At 23.8% G+C, this 18,277-nt stretch overlaps 4 protein-coding genes across 4 annotated transcripts; all 4 read right to left on the bottom strand. All coding sequences in view use genetic code 6, as the record gives it.

Annotated features, from left to right (window-relative positions):
- Positions 1-231: 231 nt before the first annotated feature.
- TTHERM_00077700 (hypothetical protein) lies at positions 232-4,185 on the bottom strand (the record flags this gene model as incomplete). The annotated part of the gene is made up of 2 exons (XM_001015711.2): positions 2,359-4,185; positions 232-2,067 (listed from the first exon to the last, which is right to left on the bottom strand). Exons 1-2 carry the CDS (start codon positions 4,141-4,143, stop codon positions 232-234), a joined length of 3,621 nt encoding a protein of 1,206 aa, XP_001015711.1. The 5' UTR covers positions 4,144-4,185.
- A 1,068-nt stretch (positions 4,186-5,253) lies between these two features.
- Positions 5,254-11,567, bottom strand: TTHERM_00077690 (WD domain, G-beta repeat protein; the record flags this gene model as incomplete). The annotated part of the gene is made up of 3 exons (XM_001015710.3): positions 10,610-11,567; positions 9,277-10,423; positions 5,254-9,214 (listed from the first exon to the last, which is right to left on the bottom strand). Exons 1-3 carry the CDS (start codon positions 11,535-11,537, stop codon positions 5,254-5,256), a joined length of 6,036 nt encoding a protein of 2,011 aa, XP_001015710.3. The 5' UTR covers positions 11,538-11,567.
- Positions 11,568-12,435: 868 nt separating this feature from the next.
- On the bottom strand, positions 12,436-14,466 carry TTHERM_00077680 (hypothetical protein; the record flags this gene model as incomplete). The annotated part of the gene is made up of 1 exon (XM_001015709.2): positions 12,436-14,466. The coding sequence occupies exon 1, from the start codon at positions 14,416-14,418 to the stop codon at positions 12,436-12,438; it is 1,983 nt and encodes a 660-aa protein (XP_001015709.2). The 5' UTR covers positions 14,419-14,466.
- Positions 14,467-16,140: 1,674 nt separating this feature from the next.
- TTHERM_00077670 (hypothetical protein) lies at positions 16,141-17,976 on the bottom strand (the record flags this gene model as incomplete). The annotated part of the gene is made up of 1 exon (XM_001015708.2): positions 16,141-17,976. The coding sequence occupies one exon, from the start codon at positions 17,974-17,976 to the stop codon at positions 16,141-16,143; it is 1,836 nt and encodes a 611-aa protein (XP_001015708.2).
- Positions 17,977-18,277: the final 301 nt, after the last annotated feature.

Genomic DNA, 18,277 nt, shown 5'->3' with positions numbered 1-18,277 from the left:
TAATAATACTGCGTTTTAAAAAATCTTTAAATATTTTTATTAAAATAGTTAATTTTATATAAAATTTTTGTTTGGTTTTCTTACTTACTAGAATATAAGATTATATACAAATTATATTTACAAAATTAATATATGATAAACTTATTATTTATTTATTATACTAGATAATTTGATTTAGTGGAAGAATATTAATATATCTTATTCAAAGATAAAATGTATGCATTTTGTTTTTCACTTACTTGATTATATTAAGCTATATAATTATTCTAAAATTGGATCGTTTTTTTTAAGTTTTTCTTCCATTTTTTACATTTTTTCTATTTTTTAGATAATATTTTTGCTTTTACTTAATTTTTATTCTTTTTTCTTTTCATCAGAGTTTGGTAGAATTTTACTATTTTAAATTGGTTGATCTGATTATTATTTATCTTATCCTGCTGATATTTAATTGAACTATCCTTCATCTTTTTAATCTAAATTTTAATTTTACTATTAAATTAATTACTAAGATAAAATTTCATATATTTATTCTTATTTGGTATTTGAATTTTCAAGAATAAATGCTAACTAATTTATCAAATTCTAAGAGTTATCACCTTGTTATTATCTACTTGAGTCATAGATCTTTTATTGATTTTAACTATTATTAGAAATTGAATTCTACTGAGAATCTTTACTTTTTTATGAGGTTGATTACAATTATTTTAAATTTTACATTTAATTTAAGATTTAATTAATTTATTGTATGTATGACTTATTTGAAGATTGTCTCTCTTAAAATTACTCATCTTAATCTCTTATTTATTCATACTTAATTTCACGATTCTTAAAATTTTGGTCACTTGACTCAGTAAGATTGCTTAAAGTATTTTATACAGGAATAGGTTTTATGGTAAAATTTGTTTAAGTTTGATACAAATTTTGTTCTGCTGCATTTTGTTCAAACTAATAATCACTTTATTTTGTATTATATTGATCATAATTTTATTTTGTATTAAATTCATCCTAGTTTTATTTTATCTGAATTTATTCTATGTCATCACTTTCTTTATTATATTATAAATTTGATTCTGTAAATCTGATAAAATGTTCATTTTATTACTATGGGATTTCTAGTTATAGAAGTCCTCCTTATTGTTGACTGTTTTGCAAAGTGAGCTATTCTAATTGTCTACTGAAGAAATTTTAGTTTTCTTCGTAGCCAAACTAGTGATTCGAAACATATTAATATTCATTGTTTTAAACATTACTTGACCTTTTGTTTGTTTAATATTATGATAATACATCTTATTATTTTTAGACTGGATCCTCATTTGATTTTATTTGATTTTATCCTATTTAATCAGCTTTGTTATTTTAACTTTAAGTTTGATTTAAAGAACCATAATTGTTATAATTTTAGTTATTCGTTTACCCTATCTCAAATTATGTTAAATTTTAGGAATTAAGATTTGATTTATTAGTCTATTCAGTTGAAAATTGATAAGAATATGAGCTTTTTGTTAAATGATCTGCACCGAGCATTTGACTTGGAGCTTTTTAATTTGTTTAAAGACAGTCATCAATGTAAATATTAGCTTGCTTTTTGACAGTCATTTGATTTTCTTAATTCTATAAACTTGCTGAATCGAGGACTTTAGATGTTTATAAATCTATTTATTATTTTAACTCCTAATTCAAATGAGCTATTTTTAAATTAGAGTTTTCTTAGTTTTGATTTGCTTCCTTGAATACATTAGTTATTTTTTCTTTTTTCTTGCTTAATGTAGTTATAATTTTCTAAACATCATTGTTTTTTTCCTCTATAAAAAATTTCATTTGCTTTATTTTTTGTTAATAGAGTAATCTTTCTTCTATATTTTAGCATATTTAATCTTCCAACATAAAATGCAATTCTTTTTAAGCAGCTTTTTACTCCTATAATTCAATTTAATACTTTAATAGAGAAGGACCTTTAATATTTTGAGGAATATAGTTAAAATCACATTCGTTCTCGCTAAATCTTTACTCTAAGCAATGTGAATCTCTTTCATTATAGGTTTAAAGTTCTGGCAATTTTCCTATTTTCTATAAATTAATTCGTATTTATAATAATTTTATTAAAACTTATATTTGATAAATTCATGTTAAATTAATTATTTAAATTTTAATTCATTTGATTAAATACATTTTATTTAAAAATTACATTTGAGTTAAATTTTTTTATGTTTTCAAAAATTGTTTGCATTTAATTCCTAAAAGAATTATTTAATTTTGCTTATTTAATCAATTAAATAAAATATCTCAGTGCTTTTTAAATAAATATGAAAAAAAAATAAAACCAAATAAATTTAAAAATATATTGAAAAAAGTTCTTACAAATTTAGACTCCATAAAAGACTCTATTTCAAAATTATCAGCCTTCCACAAAATTATTTAGTTAGAAGTATCGCAAGTTAAGAATGAGTTACTAGAAGCTTTGGTTGAGCAAGTAATTGGTTTTTTGTGGTATTCATATTTTGTATTCTAGAATGTTATAGTGTTAAATATCCAAATTGTGTTATAATCTATTGTGATCAGCTCTGACTAATTTAGCAAGTAACCACTATAAATAGGATTAGTGTGCTGTATTGTTTTCAATAAATGACCTGTTTTTTTGTCCCACAATATCAATTGTTTATCAGAACTACCTGAGAGGAGGAGATTAACTCTCACTTGTTCTATAATATAAACATTTTTAGAATGTGCAATAAACTTTTTTTTGACAATCCTTTAATTTCTATCAATAATTAATATTTTTTCTGCTGCACTTATGATAAGCTAGTCAAAATTAGAAAGAATATTATATTAGTTCATAGGAGCTTAATCAATTGTTTCTTAATTAATCTGAATGTTAAGTACTTTGTCTATCTTAAAGTTAGGAATTTCTATTTTTTAAGGTATTTTTTCATTCATTTTAATTTAATAAAGTCCATCATAGCATCCAACTATGTATAAGCAATTCTATGAATTGCAATCTAAATTGTCATCAATTTATTTCAAGCTTAAAATTTAAGAATAAAAATTATATGTCCTGGCTATTTGATAGCCCTAAGCATAATTAATTACAATAATTTTTTTATTAAGACCAATAAACAACTCATCATGAATAACTTAAACAATAGAAGGCTGCTCATCCAGCTGGATGGTGTGTTCAATTAAATTTTAATCCATATTAATAATAAATAAAGTGCCTTATTTTGAAATTGCGCACAATAATTGAGAATTTATTACTTTAATATCAATCAGCTAAATTTATTATTTATTTAATTATTCTAACGACTATATGTTCTCCTCAAATCCCAAACTCTTTCTATATATATTAGATTTTGGGTTGAGAAATGTTTTTTAGTCTATTGAATAAAGTGCAGAAATATCTAATTTTTATTCACTTAAAGTATTTCCAGCTGCAAGGATAACTTCAGCTATAACAAAAATATCTGTAAAATTTAACTTTTGTATTATTATTCTTTACTTTTCATCACTGTAACTGACTAATCCATGTAAGTATATCCCAAATTCACTATCTTATTTAAGCATGGCACAACCTTATAATAATCTTACAAATCCACAATTTGGAGCTTCATATTCTTTAGAATCTTCTCTATAGACAATAGCTTAGAAGTAAGAAATACTTCCGTATTCATTAAACCCTTGAATGAAAGGAGTTTGGTCTTAATTATTCAAATTCAATCCCTAATTCATAGTATCATGTTATCTTTACGCCAATCCTACATATCCAAATATATCACCTAAGTTTAATTGGAGGTTGAATATAATAAATCTGTCAAGTAAGATGTAAGAAATAATTTATGTTCTATACTCGCTAAAAGCCACATTAATTTAGTCTAATTTATAAATGAATTCTCCTTTTTCATTCAAAAATTAATCTTTAACAGTAATAGCATGGGTTGGAGAAATGAGAATACAGCAATTTGTTTAAAGTAATAATTATGTATTGAAATCATGAATTTTAACTAATCCAAAATACTGGCTAGTACAGAATTAGTTTATCTACTATGTGTTTATCTAATGGTAACCACAAACAATCTCATTTTATTGTTTTTAAATTTTTAGGTAAGGAAAATACGAGCTAAAATTTAATTTTTCTAATTCTGAATTCATGTTTAATTTGCAAAAAATTGTTAAGCTTAATGAAAGATCTATTAATAAACTAAATCACGAATAAGAAAAAATTTATAAAGTAATAAAAATTATCAAGAAAACACTTAGAATATCAAAACAAAACTTTATTATAAAATACTTTTCATAATTATTACTCAACAAAAAAAACAGATATTTATTTGTCTGTCTTACTGCAATTTCAAAGATATATTATTAATACTATTACTTGTAATCATAGCATTTATCTAATCAATTTTTAGAATTCCTTTTCCAAAATTAAAATATTTGATTCTTATTATCAAAAAATACCTTAGTTAACTTTATTGAACAAAAAAAGTTAATTTATTTAAGTTAAAAAAATTTTATCTCAAAAATTATATTTTTTTGTGAAGTCAACCCATCATCATTAGTCATTTGAGTATGTTCAAAATACAAAATCAATTAAATTAGAGATTTTATAGATTAAATTTTTTATATATTTAGTAGAAATATTAATTCCTAAGAATAGAAATTTATCTTATTTTTGTTGTTTTTTTAATCTTATAATTCAATGATTTATTATGAAATAATTTTAATTATTATAATTGATTATTAGCTTATTTTCTAATCACCATTAATTAATTTATTTATTTATTTTTTAATGAAACAAGAGCTTAATTTATATTAAAAAATTTTAATTGATAAAATCTTATTAAAATAATTTAAAAAGGTTTTGTTTTAAAAAATATGGCAAAAAATAAATAAATAAATAACATAATCAAGCATTTTAATAATTAATGCATCAACAAACATTTAATAAAAAATAATATTAATTAATTTATTGTTTTTAATTAATTTAATAAATATTTTTGAAATTATTTATTTACTTTACATTTGAAACGATTCCAATAAATTTACATACATTTTAAATTTTTTTTTATTAAGTTGATAGAAATGAAAAGAATGTATTTAAGCTTTTGATACATATTGGTTTTATTTGATTAATTATTAAGAATTAAATTACAAATTATTTGTTTATCAAATTTAATACAAATAAAAATTTTAATAATTAAATTTTAATATATTTTAATAATTGACTTAAATTAATTATAATATAACAACTTTTCTTTTTCATTGTTATGCACACATTCCTTACTCTTCTTACCTTTTTTTCTATTAAATATCGTTTTCATCAACCAAAACTACTTACTATTTATTGTTTCCTTGTTTTATGATAGTTTTACTAGTTTTGAGAGAAGACTTTTTGTTTAATGGATATTAATCTTAGTTTGTTATTTACAGATTACTCATATTACTTAAATAGTCAGAATCACTGTTTTCATCTGATCTTGAGACTTCTAAACCATCAGGCTGGAAGGTTTTTATAGATTCTGAATCAAATTTTTTGTTTGATCTATCTGATCTTAGAGATTTTTGCTGAGATGAATTAAATCCTTAACCTTAACCACGGCTATTCAGACCTAGAGGAGAGACTGATCTACTTTAGAAGCGACCTTATTGGGCATTCATAGTTCCTTGCTCTTGGACACTTCTTTAATCGTCTGGATTGAAAGTTTTGATAGATGAAGTAGATTCTAAATTCACTAGTTGCTATTCTTGGTTATAATTTATTCTTTTTTAATAAGTTTTTTATTGCTCGTAATTTGTTGATCCAACCAACTAATCTGTAATTCTCATGGGCTGATAACTTTGATTTATAATATTTTGCTATTGCATTCCTTGTACTTAACTTATTGGAATAGAACTCACTGATTGTTTTAAGTTCTAAGTAGTTGATAGCTGTTACTTTTTGTGTGATATTTCAATCAGTTTGTCCAAAGCATTAATATCTAAACCATTGAGAACTCCCTATTTAATATTTTCAACACTTTGAGTAATGTTGATCTGCTTATTTGCATGACCCTACATCAATTTTTGCAATTCCAAAATTGTGTTTTAATATTTACCATCTATTTCATCTCTAATTACAAGCATTTTTTAATTCAATTGTTTATTTTCGGCTTCTAAAAACTACATTCTTGACTTTAGAATGCCATTTTCATTACTTAACTGTTGATTCAACAGTTGAATTTGCTAGAATTCAAGCTCAATTCTCTTTCCATCAACAATAGCTTTTTCTTATCCCATTAGAAGCTACTTCTAAGTCTTTGACTCATTCTTCTGCTACTCTATCATCTTATCCATCACATTTATTTGTTTAGTTAATTTTTCTACTTCTTCATATGTAGTCATCTACCTTAATTACTGTATTGTGATATTCAATTAGCTTATGCTGTTTTAACATTACAAGATTTCTGAATTCTTTTATTAAATTTCAAGTTCTTTCAAATTTATTTGATTTACCATTTAATTTTTTTCTCTGTCAAATTGCTTAGCCATTTCATTATAAGAAAAGAGCTGAGTTTATTTTTCTTATTCTAATTAATTTATGTATTGAGTTTATTTAACAATTTACTCCGAAATCTATTGGATATTTTATTGTTAAGCGTTCGATTGTTCAACTAATTTTTAGTACTGAGCTTTAAAGTTTTCTTTTTCTGATAAGCTTATTTCTTATTGCTTGGAATTTTCTTCGCTTTAATTTTGCATTATTTATTGCAATTCTTAAATCAATTTAGAATGCTCTTGAAGCTTTTTCTTGAGAGATAAATTCTCTTCTTAAAGCTGCTTTACTTATGTCACTTCCATACTAATATTCTGATTGTTAGATATGATAGATTGTTTGGATTATCTGCTGCTAATTTTTCTTTCTTTTTAAATATCAGCTATTTAATTTTACTCATTTTCATAATTTATTTCATTATTTGCTTAGATGTTGTTTTAAAATTAAGTCGTTTGCAAAGGATTTTATTGCTACATCAACTGCTACTATTATTGTTATAACAATAACTTTTGCTGTTAAATAAAATCAGTTTGTTGCAATGAAGGATTATTGATAGAACTTGTGTTGGCTGCTAATAATTAATTTAGTTACGATATATTTTGTACAGCAGGAGAACTCATTTTATAAATGTTAAATTAGTTTGTATTTTTACTTTGATTCATTAGTTCCAATTATAGTTAATTTTGTTTTAAAGAAGAAGACGGCCTTTATTTTTATTATGAGCTGCTTGTTGCTCCCTAAATGGATTTATTATTGACCTACTCAGCAGTTTTCTACTTAGTGTTGCTACTTGAAATACCTTCACATAATGATTAATTCAAGGAATTATTAAGGAGCAATATCTATCCAGGAGATTAATGTATTTAAGATTTTTGCAAAATTTATTAATCATAACCTTTTTGTGGAGAATTGTTAATGTAAAATTGAGAACTGCTGTTTAATTATAAATTTTATGAATTTCCAAACTAGCTCATTTGATTATAAGTTTATCCACTATTATTTGCAATTAAGTTAGGAGAAAGAGAACGAGTTGTTGCTGATGTACCAAAATATGGCTTAGGAGGAGAATTCTAAGCAATATTACTGCTTTATTGAGGCTGCATATTTTAATTATAACCTACAAAATTATTTATTCTTAAAGCAGATTATAGTTAATTAGGACTCTCAGGAGTGTTGTAGATTTAATTTGAACTGGAACCTTATACATTTTATTGAATTCTCAAAACAGGTTTAAATTCACTAGGTCTTATGAATTAACTTTATTGAGGAATGATAATAGTCTACAATTTAGAGGGAGAGTAATTTGATTGCTTTATTTCTTCATAATTTTGCTACAACTGGGCTACCTGTTGCTAAAGTTTAAAAAACTATTGTTCTATAAAGCTGTATTTAAGATTTTCTTCAGTTTATTCAGTATTTTATCCCTCTTAATCAGCTGCTTTTCTAATTTCTATTTTATTCCTGTGAGATAGTTTTTCATTGGTTTCACTGATAATTTAAGAATTTCCATAATTGCTTGGTGAGGATTTTCTATTGGTATACTTGTATGAATTCTGCTCCTCTTCTATGTTGCTAATTTAATTTTTATAGTTATTTCTTGAAGAATTACTAATATTTTACGACATCTCTTGCTAGTTCTAAAAACTTTACTCTTCTCTATTTGATTTCATAATATTTCTAGCCTATGCAGAACTAGTTATTTTTTTATTATTTAAAACACAGCTGCTTCCTAGAGAGTTATTTATTTCATCATTTCTATTTTTTGAAGAAATTTAAGAGGCTTTCATGTTAGACTCATTACTTTCATCGATATTTGCCTATACATATTATTGCAAAGAGGAATTAAGGTTTCTTTAGCTATTGATGAAGTTCTAGCTATTCTTAATTGTTTAATCTAGCTCTTAAGAAATGTGCTCAAATTAGTTATCATGTAAAGCTTGATTATCATCTTCATCACCATCTTCTTACACATGGTCTTAATCTACCTTAATAAACTCATTAAATTGCTGTCTTTGCTATTCCATTTCTCTTTTGTCTTGTTCTTGTTGCTATTTGGTTTACTCTCTTTTTTTATTGAGCTCTTCTTACACGTCTTATTCTCTCTTTTGAATTTAGTTGTGGAACTGCTTTAATTCTGATTACTTCTTTTGAAGGGAACTTGACCTATCTCTGATTCTCTCCTGTTTATCACTCAACTTTTCATTCATGAAACTAAGCTGTTTTCTAAGCAGGTCAATATCATTTTGAATCAAAGGTATCATAGATTCAAATCGCTAAGAGTTTTTTTTGATATCATCAACATTCTTTTCCATGTAAACTTTTTTTTCTTGCTTCACTTTCTTTTCAGCATTATTTCTAAGCAATTACTCTTCTCCTTGAATTTTAAGAACAAGATCCTCTTATTCTTTCAACTTTTATTCCATAACTTTAATCTAAGCCTTTTAAGTTTTCAAAGTGATGCTAGATGAATTCTCTCTAAGATTTCTAGTGCTACTATTATTATTTATCGAGCTTGCATTTAGCTTACTGTATGACGAGTTATTGATAAAATCCTTATGACTTTCACTGTATTCACCCTTAGCTGCATTAACTTTACTTTCCAAATTTCTAACTTTTGCTTTTAGATAATAGTTCTCCTAAGAATAGAGATCTCCCACCATTTTCTAGCTTCCTTCATAAATCCCCTAACTTTAAATTAAATTTTCATTAGTAATTGATTTATAAAAAATAATTTATTTGATTGAAATTACTTAGCTAGGTTTCTTTGAGTTTCAATTTTGGCTTTCATCTATAAAAATTTTTAAGAGTGGAATGAGCTTGTGTTTGGAGACTAATTAGATTAAAAGAATTTAGCGACTTTCTCAGGAGAATAATCAGAGAAGTTCACCTTAGCCGCTTTACTTAATTCAACAGAAACTCTGTACTAAAGACTAGACTCGCTTTCATTAGACATTAGAGTCCACTTGTACAATGATCCTCTTGTATCAGCAGTGATAAATTAAAATTCATTTATCTTACAAATGTGAGTTATATTGTTTTTATGAATCGAATAGTAATCCTAAGCATTTGTAATAACATTAATAATTTTCAAGTTTTTGCCATCAGATAAAGCTATTTCTGAAGAATTCAAAAACACACCACATTTAATAGGATACTAAAATCTCATTGATTTCTATTATTTACCCGAAAGATCGTATATTTTAAGATATTAATCTTCACCTGCAATGTAAAGTCGCGTCTTTGAATATCCAATAAAGGTGACAGCTTTTTTCTGTTCAGATTCAATATTAGTAACTAATTTCTTTGATTTTACATCCCAAATTCTTATTCCATCTGAAGAAGCTACAACTAATTGATTCCTCTCTGGGATTAGGCATAGCTTTTCTATAGTATTTTTGTGTCCATGCATATTTTTTTGCTATCTAGATCTAAGAGAGCCTTCCTAATCCTCTTCTAGCTGGAGAGTATTGCAATTTAAATTTAAGTATATGACCTATCCCTGTGCATCCCCAACTAAATACTTGAATCTCTGTTATCTCTTAATAATGCAGGTGAGATCATAATCAAACTACTTAGCCTCGAGCAATTCAAAATTGAGCCAGTTTAGAAGTATTGCATATCTTCCAACTATAGCAACTGCATAATATCCTTCACTAACTATGTCTGCAATACCATTGAAAGTACTATCTCTGAAATTATATTCGAATACTTCTTTCTAAACTGATTATCCGATATTCATAGAACCTAAATGCCAAAAATTAGCACTGCTGTCCTCATTTCCTGTAAAAATAAACTAATTATTTAGCTGCTTTAAACAAACCAATGGTTTATTCTCCTGTTCAGCTGGTTCCTCAACTTTCATATTTCCCTTATTCTCAAGATATTTCATCTCCTAAACTAAAATAAAAAAGAACATTTATTTACAAAAAGAGATGTTAGTTAATAATTTAATCAAATAAAATAGTATCTTTATATATTTGATACCGCATATTGCTAGTATGAATGAACAACAAATTTGTAAATTTGTAATAAAGATAATTTCTAAGAAAATATTAAAATTTTATTAAATAAAGAAATTTTTACTCTTTTATGTTTAGTCTTTTTGATTTACTTCAAGCCCTTAATACCAGAAAACCATCTGATAGAGGTGGAAGCATGTAAGGTACTGACTTTTGTAATAAATTCCATCTCTTTAGGCGTCTGCTGAAAGTATGGCGTAACCAAACAATTTGTCATGTATAAAAACTATATTATTGAGTAACTAAGATGTGGCCTATGCGTTGTTCTTTATAATTTCCATTCTCATTTATTCTTAATCCCTTTCTTATTCTTCTTATTCGTCATCAACACTTTCTTAATTTTTTTCCAAACTTTGTTCCTAAATTGAGTGATATTCTTAATCTATTTAATTTATAATTACTCCATCACTATTTTTGAATTAAATTAGCATCTCTTTATCATCTACATCACAAATTTAACCACTTAATAATTGCTGACTGTCAAATACTAATACAGGCTGCTATTTAAATTATATTTCTTCAAATAAAGCCATTTGCAGAGGTGTGATTATTCCCAAATAACCTAGCTTTTCTCCTATATTTTTTTCTAAGATGCACATTGCAAAGTTTTGTTAATCATAGGATTTGCTTGCTTTTATTGTTTCTTTATTGCAGTAAATCGAAACAACCTTGGTTTAAATATCTAAATCAATACCACCATAAAATTCTAATTCTCCCTAGCTAAATAGAGATTCATATTGCTTTGTAAAATCGTAAATACTATTGGCAGAAGTTAGAATATGCGATGGTCCAATGAGAACTGCTTAACCTATTAATTTTTTTTTATTAGTATTTTTGTCTTTAAAGCTAAGGTAGCCGAAGCATGTATAAGGAAACTTATCAAATTCATTAGTGTTTTCTAATAAATGTGATCCACCCTTTTCAGGATTAAACTGCTTGAATCCTCGCTGCAAACTAATATTCTCAATAGGAGGTAAAAACTAATTATCCATTTCGATAAAATAAAATAATGTTTTCTTTATTATTAATTATTAAATTAATTAGAAAATATTAAATGATCCTAACAACTATTTTTCAAAGAAATAAATTAAAAAAACAACCAACCAACCATCCTCAAAATGAATAAATCAATCAAAAATAAATAAATAAATTAGGGCTAATAATAATTTCAAATAATTTATTTGTTTTTTATCTGTTAATTTTTACAAATCAATCAATCAATGTAAGCAATTAGATTTACTAATCATTTTATTTCCTTCCAAAAGAATAGCAATAATTCTTAAATTATTAAGTTATTGTATTTATTAAATAAATAAATAAACCCTAATTCCATTTTATAAATTAAAAATTGCTTTTATTTTTTTGAAAATATTTATTTTGATTATAATTAATAAAAAATACTTTTTTTGTTTATTCTCTCATGCAAAGTCAATGAATTTAAAATTTATATGTTTATTTATATTTATTAAATTACTGTATATTCTCATTAATTAATCATTTTGAAAAACATTTTTTCCTTGTTTTATTATTGAATTATAGTAAGTACCCTAGGGTACTGCCTTTTTCAAGACTATGCACTGAAATTTTAGATATTGAGGTAATTTTATTGTTATATTATATAGTTTTTTAACAAATAATATATCTGATAAACTCATTATAAAAAAAATTCTTTAAGTAAAATTGCGGAGTTAAATCCAAAAAAATAATTCATTTTTATTAATAAATGAAAGACCATCTACAAATTATTCATTTATTTATAAACTTATTTAATTCGGATTATTCTGTAATATTTTATAAAATAGATGGATGTATTATCGTAGGATATAAAATAATTAATGCAAATATATAAAAGTTTTTTAATTTTTATATTTTGAATGTAATTTATAACTTTCATTATTCTTTAATTAGTAAAATTCTATAAATTTTAATATCATTTGGGTTATTTACTACATAGTATTCGCCGACTGTTCCTATTTAACAAGCGCTTTTTACTGTTCTACTATTTAAGCGACATTAGAATATGATTCGATATATTTGATTCTATATTCTTATCGGAGATGTATACCCGTATGCAACATTGATACTTGCACCAAAATAAACTCCTACTCCAACTATCGTGTTTGTATAAGGACAATGACTTCCTTTATATGCCTAGCCAGCACCAGCTTAGAATCCATTTGCTATAATACCTTATACTGCAGCTATTGATTTAGTCCCATGATAACCCACAATGTACGTGTCTTCATCTGTATTTCTGCTCAGCCATTTTAGATTATCTTATTTACCGTAAAGCTTTTATATATTAATTCCATATCCAAATAAATTTTAATGAATAGGATAATTGTATTATATATCTTTTCCTTTGATTTTTCCTCTAGAAGACTATAGTTTATTTTAAATTTTATATTACTCCCAATCTTTATCATACTGAGGATCAAATAGATCAAAGGGTAAATTGCAGGCTTAGAAAAATGGATTTTTGATTTCTTCAATTAAGTCAATTTAATTTTTCGGATCCTCCTTTAAACGATTATAAAATTATTAATCTACAATAATTATTTAATTTTCATATCTAACTTTATAAATTGCATTTTGATAATTACTATTTAATTAACTTATATTTTATTAATTTCGATTTTTAAATTATTTAAGTTGTTTAAATATTTCGCATGATAAGTTGAAATGTGGAGACTTACATTCCTAATTTCTGCAATCAAGATATTCACAATTACTGCATTTAAATATTCTTTCATCCCCTTAAAAATCAACTTAAAATTTGTTGTTGCATTCTATAATTTCATACTTTTATTAAAGCTTTTGAAGACTTTCTTAATATTCTTTTTTAACATCTTCATCAAACTCAGACTATCTCTTCATAGTAATATATTTTTAAGCAGATTGCTTTTCCACTTTTCCACTATTTTTATCCCTAAAATAAAATCCAGGGCATGTTAATATATTTTCATTTTTAATCATTTCCTCATTAAGGCACTCATATACCTTATTGAGAAATTTTTTGCCTGCCTTAGTCCTTTAAAATTATTTTAATTATCTCTGATCCACATTGCATTTTGGTACTTGACTTAAACATTAGAATTCAGTAATGCTTTCATCTTAAAAATAAATTAAAGATTGTTGTTAATGTTATTCTAGATACTTTGAAAAACATAATTAACAATATATTTTATTACAATTGCAAATTATAGCTGAATAAAAGGGAATTTAATTATCAATTTAGTCTTATTTTTGACACAAATCACAATGATATTACAATTTTTATTTTCGATTATTTAATTAGCTATCTATGAACTTCATTTTGAAGCGACATTTTTAGCATTTCATCTATTCAGTTTCAAAATTTGCTTCATTATACTCAACAATAAAGCATTCTTAATGGAGAAATTATATATTTTAGCCGCATTAACAATAATACTCTATTTTTTACATTCCTACAGCTTTTTTGCATTTATAATGTGAGCATTTTTAATTTTTAAGCTCTTTAAAAATAAAATCCAATGATGAAAAAATTTTTTTTTAGCAAAAATAACAATTTATTATTTTTTGATTTGAAGTTGGAATATTTTTATATATTGAGGAAAATTCCGCTTACATTTAGTTTTCATATTCTTATCTGTAGTAATTACTAAAGCACTACTCATGGATAAAACAATCGCAGAATTATTTTTGTTATTACTAAATAAATTAATTACATATTACACATTTTTTTTTTTCAATTTCTGAAACTTTCACAGAAGAACATTTAGCTTTGCATAACTTTTCTATTAGATCAATTGAATAGTTAAAATCAAATAAATTTATTTCTTATTTTTGTTTTTTTAATATCATTTAAATATATTAAAGCTATTGAGACATTTTAAAGTTGATTATTTTGACAATTAAGAAGGTTTCTATATTAATTTATCTAATTAAAGTAAATAAATACATATAAAAATTTGATTGATATTTTTTCTTAATATTCTAATTTCTTTTCTTGAAAATTAGAAAATAAATAAAGAGTTTTGATATAAATTTATCAAAGTAAAAAAAAGATATAAAAAAATAAAATAAAAATTATTTATATTTGATAAAATATTAAAAATTCTTGAAAATTAGAAATTATAAATATTCTAAATATATTTTTTTAAAAAACCATTTTTTAAGTTGATATATTATTTTTAAATTCAAATAAATTGTATCAATAGATAGATAGATAGATAGATAGATAGATAGAAAGATAAATAAATAAATAATTTTTTTATATCATTATTTCATTAATTATTGTTAATACTAAAAGTTAAAGACAAATAATTAAAATATTTTATATTATTCTCAAAAATAAAATAAATTTGATATTAATGAATAATTAATTTAGCACATAAAATAAATTATCTTTACTAAAAATTTATCAAAAATAATTTTGATATCAATAAATTAATTGAGTACTTTCCTATCATTTATTGTTCTATTTATCTTTTAAAGAACATGATTTTTATTGATTTATTTATATTTTATTATAAAAGTGTTGAATTATTTATTATATCAAATGAAAGTAATTTGTGTTATTATATTTTAAATAATTTATAAAATCACACATATTATAAATTCTAGTAATCCTGAATCCTACTTTACAAAATTTAAGTTTTAATCAATAGAGAGAAATTATTAATTTAAAATTATTTGAATATTGAAGCTCTACATATATTATATCTATATATCTATACATGCCATGAACTTAGCTATTTCATAAGATCCTCAAAATAAATAATTCACTGAATATTAATTAAATCATTAAAATTCCTATCAAATTAATATCCAATTTTATTAAAATTTGTTTAATATAAAATTAATATATGGGAAAGTAAATTTCTAAAAAATATATGCACAATTGTGTTTATAAATTTGTTCCAGACTATTCATTATATCATAATTTATAAACTAAATTTCTATTAACTATTATATGATACAATATCTATACAATCTATTTACTTCTTAAATATATATAATATATTTATAATCCTATGTGGTTTCTTATATATATATTTAATTAGTAAAATTCATTTGGGATATAATATCAACAGAAGGGGATTATAAATTGAAAGAATAGAAGAAAAAATAGATAGATTCTACCTTATACAGTTAAATTTTGCAGATATTTTTAGAGTAATTTACAATGGAAGGATGAATATTTTAGTAATACAATAGTAGTTTTCATAATTCATTTATAGTAAATAGCTTTTTACAATAAAAATAAAAAGAATTACTTCCCTCCTTAGTCACCTGATTTAAATATAATAGAATAGTAAATTTTTTTTTTCATAATTCTACCACAGGGTGTTTTTTATCATTATTTTAAATAGTATTTAGTTAATTAAAAGACTTATTGAATAATAATAAATATCTTATACTTTGGTTTAACTTTTGTAGAAAGCAAATAAATGTATTTTTTACAAAAATATGAATTTAAATTTTAAAAAATAAATAGTTTGTTTTTTTATTCTCATTTAATTCAATCTTTAGAATTATTTATAAATTATTAGTTTATTAGTTTGTTTGTTTGTTTGTTTTAAACATATTTGTGTGCAAATTAGATTTCATTCAAAGTTTGAATACTAAAATTTAGAAAGCTATAATTGCATTTTAATCTTTGTTAATTTAACTTTGGTCATTTAGTAGTGTCTAGTTTGACACATAAAGACTTTAGTATGACAATGGTTTTTTTATGGACTCAGGATGAGCCTTGCAAAGTAGAACTATTTTTACTGTTTGATTTTCTGATAAAGGAAGACTATTTGAGATATCTAAGGCATATTCATATTCAGAGTACAATATGGTTCCATTTTGAATGATTTGTTCTTTGTATTTATCAGTCATTTAAGAAATTTCATTAGTTGCATTTCTTTCTATTCCATGTCTAATACACTATTTTAAATGTTCAATACTCAATATAGGAAGATACATGCAGAGCCAAGAATCATAATTTTGTTATTATTGTCCATAAAGGTATTAAATATTAATTTGAATTACATTAACATCTTTCCTGTTAGGGTAATTGAAATAATAATTTAATTAGTTATTTTGTAATTGTAAATTCTATGTATTTTCATTATTGAATCTTACCTAATTACATAACTAAAATAATTTCATATCTAAATCTAACAACAATAGCAAAGGCCTGTGATCATCAGTGTTTTATCCAAAACTGCTGGATTCTAAAAAACTCTCTTCTGTCAGACCTGCATTATTTTTGATATTTTTAAAAACGGAGCAGGGAATACCAAAATGAGGAAGTTAGCATTTGTAGCAAAATTTATAATTGCAGTTAGAACATCTCTGCATTTGATATCTTACATCTGCTTCAAAAGTGTTTTAGCATTTAACAATTTCTACTTTATCATCATCTAGATCATAACTTGCCTCTTCTAATTCTCTATTGTCAAACAAACATCCATAAAGAATATAATGGGTATTGCTTGATTATTGCAAATATTTATAATATGCAGATGATTTATTTGATGGCTTTAATATGTATCCAGGACACTTTGCTACATCAAAATAATTTTCTAAATTGATACCTTTGCTTAAAATTTCTTGTGCCTTTTATTTATTTTCTACTTTTTCTAACTTATTAAAGTACTGATTCAATGAATGATAGCTAAGATATTTATTGCAATCTCTTTGATGATGACATCTAATTTAATTCAGAAGTTGCTAAGAAAAATCTAAGTCATTAAAATTAAAGTTTTCATAACAAATTCTGCACATCATGTAAGGATGACAGTCGATTGGAACACAATCCCAATAAATGTGGTTACTGGCTTAATTGTAGCAAGTAGTACACCCATATTAATAATTTTAGATACACTAAATGACATTTTCTTCCCTAAAATAGCTATTGCATTCTTAACAAAGTACCTAATGCTATTTTATTTAGAAATTTCTGTATTGCTTACTTAAGCACTCTTTATGAACTCTTTTAAAAGGACACTCACATCCTGTTTTTACTGTATCTTCGAAATTATTTGAAAGTGTTTAATTGCATATTTAGCAAACAAAATCTTAGATATTTAAAAATGTTTCTATTTATTTCAATTTATTTTAAAAACATTAATCATTTTTACACTTAAAATTGGTTTTGCCATAAGCTAAGCAATATTTTAAAAAGCATTTATTATGGAAAATATCTTTATTTAAGCTTTTCTATTTGCATTCACAAATTACTTAAAATAATTCTTCATCTCTTCCTGAAATAGCCTCTAAGCAAAGCTTGCATTAAATCTAAGTCAGCTTTACCTCAGCTTAGCCTTAGCATAATTTTGATATAAAATCTAAAGTATTAGCCATTACTTCTAATTCGGTTGCCTCCCTAACATTATATAAAATCTTTTCTATACTTTCCTTTTATTATTAATAATGCAATTAAAATGGATCCATGCTAATTTAATTTTTAAAACCTTTTTTACTAAAATTTTCCTTTATCTTTTACCAAATATTCTAATTAATATTAAAATATAGTAATCAAAAATAATTTGCGATAAATAATAACTTAAAAATACAATTTAAGTAAGTATAATCAATTAGATATCTTTTATTTAATATGATTTATTTTCTATAAAATCTTAATCTTTCTTTCTTATTTTATTGATGTTCTTTATGAGTTTCTCAGTTCCTTTCTATTAGTATTTTTTATTACTCTTAATATTTATCAACAAAAAATTATTCATCATTCATTTTC

This window comes from Tetrahymena thermophila (genome assembly GCF_000189635.1).
Source record: "Tetrahymena thermophila SB210 genomic scaffold scf_8254650, whole genome shotgun sequence".
NCBI lineage: Eukaryota > Ciliophora > Oligohymenophorea > Hymenostomatida > Tetrahymenidae > Tetrahymena > Tetrahymena thermophila.
This window is presented reverse-complemented; position numbering and strand designations above follow the sequence as displayed.